General features: G+C 36.9%; 2 protein-coding genes across 2 annotated transcripts in view; both read right to left on the reverse strand.

The window, feature by feature from the left end:
- LOC113100983 (uncharacterized) overlaps positions 1–10,890 on the reverse strand; it is a 12,696-nt gene extending 1,806 nt beyond the window's left edge. Inside the window, exons 1-3 of the mRNA XM_026265478.1 lie at positions 10,760–10,890; positions 8,886–9,052; positions 1,632–1,958 (exon numbers count right to left, since the gene is read on the reverse strand). Of these exons, the coding sequence (XP_026121263.1) occupies positions 1,632–1,958; positions 8,886–9,052; positions 10,760–10,890 (625 nt within the window). The remainder of the gene's footprint in view (positions 1–1,631; positions 1,959–8,885; positions 9,053–10,759) is intronic.
- Positions 1–11,449, reverse strand: part of LOC113100985 (uncharacterized) — a 29,033-nt gene that overhangs the window by 3,987 nt on the left and 13,597 nt on the right. The window lies entirely within an intron of this gene.

Here is an 11,449-nt window from a genome sequence, read left to right on the forward strand (position 1 = left end):
TGTAGTAACAGCTGCTCTATGTGAAATCACGCACCTGATGGAAGTAACTGCTGATTAGAAAACCGGCTTTACTGACGATATGCGCATTAACGATCGGCCGATCGTGATCGGAGCATCCCTAGTTTGTAGTGGTTCTTGAAGCACTGACTCCAGCTGCAGTCCACTCTTTGTGAATCTCCCCCACATTTTGAATGGGTTTGTTTCACAATCCTCTCCAGGGTGCGCTTATCCCTATTGCTAGAACACTTTTTTCTACCACATCTTTTCCTTCCCTTTGCCTCTCTATTAATGGGTCATGAAACCCCCCATTTCTGCACTGGTTAGTTCTCACCGCAGTTTTAAAAAAATGCTAAAAAAGTGGGCGTGGTGTTCAGTGGACCGGGGAGGGGGAAGAGGGAAGACTGACAGCACACACAGCTTTGCGTTCAGACATTCGTTTCATTTCGCTACCATCGAGTTAGAAACACAAATAAATGCACAGCCATTTGATGCACCCTGCATCGAAAACATTACATTTACATTCAGTCATTTAGCAGACGCTTTTATTCAAAGCGACTCACAAATGAGACATATATATTATTCTGTGGCCTTTATATAATTCTTTTGACAGGTTGTTTGACACCAAGTGAATGAATCGCGTTTGTGCCGAACTCTTATTACAAAGAAAAAACACTCTTCTGCGATCCATGAATGTTTCTCTGTTAATGTGTGCGATGTCATTTCACAGTCTGATGCGTCTTTCATAGCAAATCAACACATGTTGTTGTGAATAATTAAGCGAAGCATCTTCTCATAGGATAAGAACATGCAATCTCATAAATAATTAAATAGACACCAACGCTCATCAATGTACTATAGTCCATTGCCAAGTCACATATCGTGACGTCAACACAATGTAGATTTTAAATCCGGAAGATGAAAATAGAGCAAAAAAGCTTTAAATTAACCAATTTTCTCCAACAGTTAAAATTAGCGGATGCTAACATTGTCTTCTATGATGTACAACACAAACACCTCTGCTATAATCTTAGATTATGTAGTCTGGGGGTTTCATGACCCTTTAATGTGCTTGGACACAGAGCTCTGTGAACAGCCAGCCTCTTTTGCTATGACCTTTTGTGTCTTGTCCTCCTTGTGCAAGGTGTCAATGTTGTCTTTGGACAACTGTCAAGTCAACAGTCTTCCCCATGATTGTGTAGTCTACAGAACTAGACTGAGAGACCATTTAAATGCTTTGCAGGTGTTCTGAGTTAATTAGCTGATTGAATAATAATAATTATTATGGCACCAGGTCTCTTCAATATTGAACCTTTTCACAATATTCTAATTTTCTGAGTTACTGAATTTGGGATTTTCCTTAGTTGTCAGATATAATCATCAAAATTAAAAAGAAATAAACATTTGAAATATATCAGTCTGTGTGTAATGAATGAATATAATATACAAGTTTCACTTTTTGAATGGAATTAGTGAAATAAATCAACTTTTTGATGATATTGTAATTATATGACCATCACCTGTATTTGTTCAGTGTTGCAGGTCAAGAGAAAAACAGCTCTGAATGTCACTGGTATAATAAACACGATGTGATTTATACATAAACAACCTGCTTTTAAACATAATAACCTTACCAATGACAATATTGAAGATTGTTTCACTGTCGCTGCTACTGCGTAGTATCAGTAGTTTATAAAGTCCAGAGTCTGTGTTTGTGATGTTTGTGATGGTCAGAGATCCAGTCTGATGATCCAGCTTCAGTCTGTCTCTGAATCTCTCATCACTGCCTTCACACTGAACATCTGTACAGATGTAACTGAGATCTCCACTGATTTGAGCGATGCGAGTGTCTTTAAAATACCAGCAAATCTTTTCTTGTTGGTTTATTTCAACATTAGTGTATAGAGTGACTGAATCTCCCTCCATCGCTGACACTGAGACTCTGTCTGCACCAGACACAACTGGAAAAGAAATAAACAGATAATTGTCAATGTTTTTGGGAAAGTGGGACAAAAATATACATGAATACAACCGGAAAATGCTGTGAAAATGATTTTCTACAGCTCTAACAGCATGAAAGCATCATCAGTTTAAATATTCACTCATCAGAGAAACATACATGTTATACATGTAGGTTATTTGGTGCTTATTGTACACCATAATATACATCATACAACACACATCTTGACTCATATCTTGCATATATTTGCATTCATACACAACCAAGAAGTGATCAATGCTTAGCGTGCTTTCATGTTGAAATGAACACATTAAAACTGTCTACTGTACACTGAATGTGACAAAGCGATGTTGCAAATCATTTGAAATTCATCATAAATAAAACTTGGCAGCAGTTTACCGTCTGGGATTCACGTCATGTCACGCCATGTTAGTGTAGACATCACTCATTACAAGAGGATTATCTTCGCTGTCAGATTTTTCTTAGACTCGTCATCCTTGATGATTTACAGCAAGCTATGTGTGACTCAGTTTTTTCCCTCTTTGCTCTTTCTTGCCAGCAAAAAATGTGGTGCTTAAAAGACATTTAATAGCCGTCCAGACACAGCCCTGACGTTGAGGCTAAAACAACGCTGAACACAGCCCAAGAATAGACTAGTCATCTAATAGACAGAAAATAAAGGCTAAAGGATCATTTTTACTTAAATATAACATGTTCTAACAAAAAGAAAAAAAAAAGAAAAGTAAAATAAAGCTTTTATTAAGAAAAAATATATTTTTTAACCCTTGTGGATGGTTCAAATTCACTACCCTTTTGTTATGTTTGTGATGAAAACATCCACTCAATTAAACTGCTGTAAAAATGTGTCAGATTCATATTTTTTCTCAATTTTTTTTGGAATAAATCTATTAATCAACTTCAGTTCTGATCAAAACTACTAAATGTTTTTAAAAAATTCCAAGATTTTAACTCTTTAATTGCCAAGTTCATAAATGATGTCACTGATTTGGGGGAAAAACACAAAAATGACTTACTTTCAATATAAAAGTAATTGTGGCTGGATTTTTTTTTTTTTTTTTTTTTTTACTTTTTATAACAGTCTTGGGCATGTCAAAGATTAGTAGCAACATTGGCTTTGATGCATTTTTAGTTTTTGTGCAGCATTAGATTTAAATTTGTCTCCCTAATTTGTTGTTGGTGGCTGTTTTTGCCCCATTGACTTCCATTATAACGACATTTTTTGATTGCAAGGCCATGATACCATGGTATACAATGGTAGCTTGTACCAAGGGGCGTGGTGAGCTGGAAACTGCTTACTTCTCCTGCCACCGCTTATGTCACTTGTCACCGCAACATCCAATAGGAAAACTCAACTGCAGTAGCCACCATTCAACCTGAAGAGGGCAGCATTCAGACGTTTTTACACCATATACTGTAGAATTAAAACACTTTATATTCAAATGTCAAAAAAGTTACTCAAATCAATGAACAGCACTAATAAAGCCCCATTCTTATAGATCATTAACTAAAAAAAATTGGTTTAGGGTTTAGTTACTCTTTAAATATGTTTTCCCGCTTCACACCGTTCAAATTTTAACGGTCCAGTCAGAGACAGAGCACGGAAAAGGCGTCAGCCTGCCTGATTATGAAGGGTAAGTAACTGTTAATATAATCGTATGATGTATATAACTGTTAGAACATTAAGTAATGTGTCTCATACGTTAATTATAATTTTTTTATACGTTAAAAAAAGTTTAGTCCATTTTTTCCCCCAGAGAATCAGATCGATTGGCTCCCAAACTCTGGAATAGCCTTCCTGATAATGTTCGGGGTTCAGGCACACTCTCTCTGTTTAAATCTAGACTAAAAACACATCTCTTTCACCAAGCATACAAATAATATATCTCTTAAATTGTGATTGTAGTTGCATCTGATCAAATGTGCATTTTTATTCATTAGCTTGGGTTAAACTAATTTTAGTTTGTTGGATCAGCAGCTATGCTAATGATGTCTCTATTTTATTTCTATGTTTCGCCACGGGATCTTCATCCCGTGGTAACTAGGATTTACACAAGCTCCAGTCTGGATCCAGAACACCTGAGAAGAGATGATGCTGACCCTCAGAGGACCTCACATGATGCTAACCCTGAATCAACAAACTGAACTAACAATTATTGCTACATGTGTGACTGCATCATATAATAACTATTAATTAATAATATTGATAGTTCATCGTCTAGCTGACTACGTCTTGTATTATTATTATTATTTTATTTTATTTTTTCTAAAATCCTGTCAAACGTGCACAAACTACTAGCTACTACTAAATATTGTAGAAACATAATTTTCTGTAAAGTTGCTTTGTAACGATTTGTATTGTAGAAAGCGCTATACAAATAAACTTGAATTGAATTGAAATTGAATTCTAAATGTGCTATGATTGTGATATTCCTGTTTGTTCGCCAGCATCTGAAATCATTAGAATTAAGATAGAAAAGCCGCACGGACCATTTAACGGATCGGACCAGTGAAATAAGCTGCTCGAGCGAGCCGAGCTAACACACATCATGCAACAGACTACGTGAGAATCGTTTCAATGAACCTGCAGTTTTCTGTTATAAAAGTTCAAAACCAGTGGTGGACGAAGTACACAAATCAAGTACTTGAGTAAAAGTACAGATACGAATAATAAAATATTACTCCAGTAAAAGTAAAAGTACTCCTTTTTCAAATATACTCAAGTGAAAGTACAAAAGTACTCAATTTTGTATGTACTTAAGTAAAAAAGTACTGAAAGATAGATGTTTGCAATTTTATATAGGCTAATTTAATTTTATATTAGCACTTTTTTTTTTTATAATCCTACTGCTCAAAATACCTGGGATTTTTTCCAAAATAACCACTATATGGAGTCAAGATATATTTTTGTTGTTGATATTGACTACGCTTATGAGAGTAATGTTCACTGTGAAGCTTACACTGTGATGTACCTGAGAGAAAACAGATGATAATCTGATCTTCACCAGTAAGAAAAAAGTATTTTAAAGTTTGTGGTTTTACAGAACACCACAGTTATATATGACAAGATAATAAGGCTTGAAGTTAGGAAGAACATCTTAAGGAAATTATAATTATATTTTATTAATGATTTTTTTCCTTCTCAAACCTTGTCTGCGGTGTAAAAACACCCCTGGCCAAACGGGGTGCATCTCTTCCCCTCTTTGATAATTACTGTAGTTACCATGTTCTGAACATCACATCCTTTCTTTTCTCCCCAGATGTAATCTATATATCTATATATCTATATCTATCTATATATATTATAGGTGGTTGAATAAAAATATTTGGACATTATTTATAAAAATTACCTCAAGTTAGCACCAGCAAGCCTGCTAGACATTTAGCATCAGCTACAATATTTACTTATTTTCAGTACCGTTCTGAATAAACATTCATGTCTGTCTAACGTTACTCGTCTAAAAAAAAAAAAAAAACCTCAAGTCCAAATATTCATTTATCACCAATTAACTGTTTGACAAACACTTCCTGCTTCGAGATCTGAATTAAAAAAAATCTCAAACATGCTCCGAAGTGCCGATCTGAATCAACCGAGTCGCGAACAGGCTCCGAAGTCCTGATCTGAATCAACCGAGTCACGAACAGGCTCCGAAGTGCCGACCGGTATCAACCGAGTCGCGAACATGCTCCGAAGTGCCGATCTGAATCAACCGAGTCGCGAACAGGCTCCGAAGTGCCGATCGGTATCAACCGAGTCGCGAACATGCTCCGAAGTGCCGATCTGAATCAACCGAGTCGGGAACATGCTCCGAAGTGCCGATCTGAATCAACCGAGTCGCGAACAGGCTCCGAATTCCTGATCTGAATCAACCGAGTCGCGAACATGCTCCGAAGTGCCGATCTGAATCAACCGAGTCGCGAACATGCTCCGAAGTCCCGATCTGAATCAACCGAGTCGCGAACAGGCTCCGAAGTGCCGATATGAATGAACCGAGTCGCGAACATGCTCCGAAGTCCCGATCTGAATCAACCGAGTCGCGAACATGCTCCGAAGTGCCGATCTGAATCAACGGAGTCGCGAAAATGCTCCGAAGTCCAGAAGTCCCGATCTGAATCAACCGAGTCGCGAACAGGCTGTGAAGTCCCGATCTGAATCAACCGAGTCGACTCTATGAAAGACTCAGATCACGTATCTAAAAATAAATCGCTATAGTAAAAGAGAGAGGAGTGAAGTTTCCTACCGCTCTGCTGTGTTTGGTCCTCAAGCATGTCTGACGCTCCGCAGTGCGTCTCCGCCCCTCACACGCGAGTTTACAGCGCTAAATTAATCATCTTTGCTAATTATTATACATTTACTTCATTGTCAGCTTCAGGTACTTCATTTATTATTGTTCAATGAACTGTTTGAAACAAAAAAATGTTGTATTTCAGTAATAATTCTAAATTATCAAAATAAAATATAAAAAATAAATAATAAAAAATATGATTTTCAGTTACAATAGTTAATCCTAAATTCCGACATTAATAACTTTTAGCAAAATCAGACGCACGCGCTCACAATATCTCACGGTTCTTACTTCTGGAGACTCACACTAAACGGTTCATTTGAATCAGTGAGTGGTCGACTCCAGAACAGCTGCAATCGGATCATTCTAATTCGTAAACGAATCGTTTGGTGCGATTCGCGATCCGATTTAAAGGTTTATTTTGAAAAGACTCAGTTCGTTCATGATGAATCAGACACCGCTTCTGCGTGTCGGAGCACGTGATATATTAGAGGGAGTAACGATATGTTTTATGAAATGTAGTGAAGTTAAAAGTACGATCTTATGCTTTGGAATGTAGTGAAGTAAAAGTAAAAGTTACTCAAAATAAAACTACTTCAGTAAAGTACAGATACTTGAAAAATGTACTTAAGTACAGTAACGAAGTAAAGCTACTCCGTTACTGTCCACCACTGATTCAAAACCCAGACGAAAGAAAAGCGTGCAGTCGTGAGGCAATTTGCTCTTTCAGCAAAAATTCATACCAGTGCCCCAAATTTATATAACGTTAAAGTTACTCCTACAAACCTACAAAAGAGTGGAGCGTAAAACAGAAGCCATGTTCATCTTTGTGCACCAGCACTAATTAATTGTACAGTAAAAGTGTTTTAATGGTTTATTTATATTGAATTCTGCATCTATTAGAATACCCTATAATTACAGCAATTTCTATTATGAATCTAGATTGATTGACATGTTTTTTAAATGTGTTGTACTAAATGTGTTTATACTTATGTTTTAGACAATGGACTTTTTCATGAAGGAATAATTGCAACAATAGAATTTCTGCCTGTTAATTGAAACATTTCAAGGTAAGTAACCTATTTAAATTAATGATACATACGTTTTCAATTTTACTTAGACCTATGACTTCCAAAAATTATGAAAAAAGACAAATGAGGTGAAATAAGTGTATTGTTGCATTCCAGCCAACAAAGCTTCCTTTCATTTACAGTGTACTTTTGTTCCTCCCTACAAGTCCAAATCAGTCAAAGGGTAAAGGGTGGTAAAATTTAGTCAAATTTTCTGGAGGGAATGAAAACTGGTTTAGTCAGTCTCTTAGTGCAAATGATAGTAGATCCCCACAAAGACTGTAAAAATGTAAAATGTATGGTTAGTTTTTTTTAAACTTGTGCTTTCTCTGTACTTTTGTCATTTAAAGGCCTTCATGCAGAAAAACCGCCCCAACCCCCCCCGTCTTCCAATCCTAGTGACGTCCCTGATTCAATGCAGCAAACTTTAAATATTTCACGTACTTTTGGAAGTCCAGCATTTAGTTAATCCTGATAAGTGCTCATTGACACAGTTGCAAACATGACGGCTTGCTTCTGCCATAGTGGGGTTTGGCATCCCACCATCTGTGTTTCCAACCAGAACATTAAAGAATGCAGCACTCTGGAAAAAAGCTATGCAAGTCATGATGACTTCGAAACTCCTGAAGTGTTTCCAGTTTATGATGCTCATTCTTTTTTTTTGTCTTCTATATACTATTTTCTATGTACTAGTGTTTCAATCTGTACATGTGAGAAATATGTGAAGGACTTTCTGTTGAATTTCATAAAAGTGAAAGTGAAGTGAAGTGACGTGACATTCAGCCAAGTATGGTGACCCATACTCAGAATTTGTGCTCTGCATTTAACCCATCCGAAGTGCACACACACACACACACACACACACACACACACACACACACACACACACACACACACACACACACACACACACACACACACACACACCCGGAGCAGTGGGCAGCCATTTATGCTGCGGCGCCCGGGGAGCAGTTGGGGGTTCGATGCCTTGCTCAAGGGCACCTAAGTCATGGTATTGAAGGTGGAGAGAGAACTGTACATGCACTCCCCCCACCCACAATTCCGTCCGGCCCAAGACTAGAACTCACAACCCTTCGATTGGGAGTCCAACCCTCTAACCATTAGGCCACGACTTCCCCGTATAATGTTCAAATGTCCATTTTCATACATATAAATGTCTTGAAGATAGAAAAGGCACCCATTTGGTGGATTGACTCATTCAGTGTATTTCATTTATTTTTAATTTACTCTTTTATTTTATTTTATTTATATATTTTTTTACTTGGAACAAAAACACGTGGAAAAAAAGTTTGTTAGTTGTCTTGTTCTTTGTTCATTAAAGAAAATAAATGTCAATTTATTAAATATTAGATTACATATTAATATTGACTGCTTGGTTCTTGGACTGACAGGTCTTTGTCTGGATCTGGGTCTTCAATAGCCTCTGCTTTGAGCAGGGAACTCCAAACTAGGCTACTTTTTTTCTTTCTTTTATTTATTTATTTTTTTTATGGTGGACATGAGGAGAAATAAATAAACAAATAAAGGTCCTACCGTGCCATAGAAATACTGAAACTGCAAACAGACCAAAGGAGAACATCTTTGTCTGCATCTTTCCTCTCGAACGTGCTTCGGTTCTTTGAATGAATGGAGCAGCATTGCTGCACTCCAGAGATGTGACGTATCTGGAGGTGTGTGTCGTTGTCAGAGACCACGTGATGCTTCACGTGTGAAATAAGCGCATTCCAGACTATCCGCTACGAGATCAAAGGCGGATATCGCGCGATCATGTCCTTTGTTGCTACGTTGTGATTCGAATTTAAAAGCCGCTAAATGTAATCTCATTTGAACATTTGTAATGTTATTGCTGTTATTACTACCATTGTATATTTGTTAATATTACTCATCTGAGTTTGCACATCTGTTACTACTGTTACTGTTGCTTTTGTTGTCATGTTGCAGTCAATTTGCACGTTACTGCACTATTGTACTGCACATAAGCTAATACTATACATTCGCATACAAATAGCTAAATATGATATACACAGTCTATATTTCTATTTTTCACATTCTATATTCCTACTCTATACTCACATATATAGATACATTGTCTATATTTAAATTTTTTCATAGTCTGTGTTTCTACCACTGAAGCATAGTTTTTAATGTTTCTTATTTCTTCCCGGGCTGTAAAATTTTTGGGGGGACTGAGAATATTTAGGTGGCGATGAGAAATCATGCGATTAATTTTTATACAATGTCTCATTACAAAAAACCTAATGTTATAGGATATAGAAGAAAAGCAAAGTAAAAGACCTTTAAACTTAGTGATTACGACTTAAAGGGCTAGTTCAGCCAAAAATGAAACATCGGACAATGCTAAAAAATTTCCAATCTAAATACTGTTGTTCAGTGTCTTGCACAGACCGATCGTTTTGTGTATTTACACATCAATGTATCATCACTTTTTTACAATGATCGAGTCACGAGATCCAAGTGCGAGGTAAAAAATTGTTTATTTGTAACTCATATAGCCAGCAATGAGAATGTAGGAAGACGATGGCATAATCCAAGAATTTGGTCGTTTGCTGTTGTAAAAATATGTTATTTATAGCCTTTTACATTGCTGCACAAGTTAGCATTTCAGATGCTATTTTTCGATTTTTTTTTAATAAAAACGCCCCAGATCTCAAGAAACTCTCATACCAAGCTTTACTACGTAATTATTCAGATATTGCGTGTGTAGTACAGAGGTGTTTCAGTGTCAGTGTTGCCAGATTGGAAATGTCCAAGTATCGTACCAGAAGTACAAAATTATCGTATTTGGAAGAAAACTGAGTAAAGGAGCCCTATGACTGCAACTACCATCATTTAAATTTTCATAGAATTCTGAAATTATCGTACAAATACGATAATTTTCGTACGTCTGGCAACGTGGTTCAGTGTTGTTAGATATGAACCAGGAAGTGTACAGGAAGCATGTGACACGATGTGGCGGTGTCCGGTTATGACAATCTAATGATTGAGAAGGCGAAAGACCAATCGGAGTCTGACTGACACACACACACACGAGCACCCAGCACTGCACACAAATAAACAGTGAAGATTTGAACAGCTGTGCTTAGTTGATCTGGATTTAATAAATTTCAATTTCACTGTAAACTTGTGTGTCTATACTGTTTGACAGCTTCGAAGCATGAGGCCCCAAGATAAGTTTATTTTTTTTTTTAATGGAGATTCAGTACATACAGCAGGTCAAACCAAAGAGGACACAGCAATCCCTGGGAACAGATCCTGTTTGAGTACCTAAATATAACCACTTTTATTATTTAATTTACTGCATAAGGGGAAGCTGACCATGAAGAAAAATGAATAATCAGTTCCTTCACCATTACAAGTAACCAAATGGCTTGCATTATAAACTATACAGTACCATCAGTTTTTCCATCTCAGTTTTCAGTCTTTCTCTAAGAGCTCCACCTTTGGCAACAGCGCCAGCAGCTTGGGAGTCTGGAGATCCAATGAGGATAAATTTAGGTTCCAGCTGCACTCTGGTCATTCTTTGACATTCTGCATTGGTTTCTCCCAAGGTTTTTTTCTCCATTCTGTCACCGATGGAGTTTCGGTTCCTTGCCGCTGTCGCCTCTGCCTTGCTTAGTTGGGGTCACTTCATCTACAGCGATATCGTTGACTTGATAATAAATGCACAGACACTATTTAACTGAACAGAGATGACATCACTGAATTCAATGATGAACTGCCTTTAACTATCATTTTGCATTATTGACACACTCTTTTCCTAATGAATGTTGTTCAGTTGCTTTGACACTATCTTTTTTTTGTTTAAAGCGCTATATATATAAAGGTGACTTGACTTGACTTTCACCTTAAATATGCAATGAGTGAAAAAAGTATTTCATATAATGTTTTGAGAAGGGGTTTTCAGATACTTTATGTTCCTTCTGGTCTCTAAACATGATTGGTAACTCACTTGAGAAGGTCGAAAGGTCGCTGGCCATCATTTCTTTATGCCTTGCACACTTGGACAATGATTAATAATTTAATGTAACTGATATGCAAATGTTTTGTTCATCTTTTCCATCTTTTACAAACTTTTT

The sequence above is a fragment of the Carassius auratus genome, unplaced genomic scaffold (genome assembly GCF_003368295.1).
Source record: "Carassius auratus strain Wakin unplaced genomic scaffold, ASM336829v1 scaf_tig00217434, whole genome shotgun sequence".
Lineage (NCBI taxonomy): Eukaryota > Metazoa > Chordata > Actinopteri > Cypriniformes > Cyprinidae > Carassius > Carassius auratus.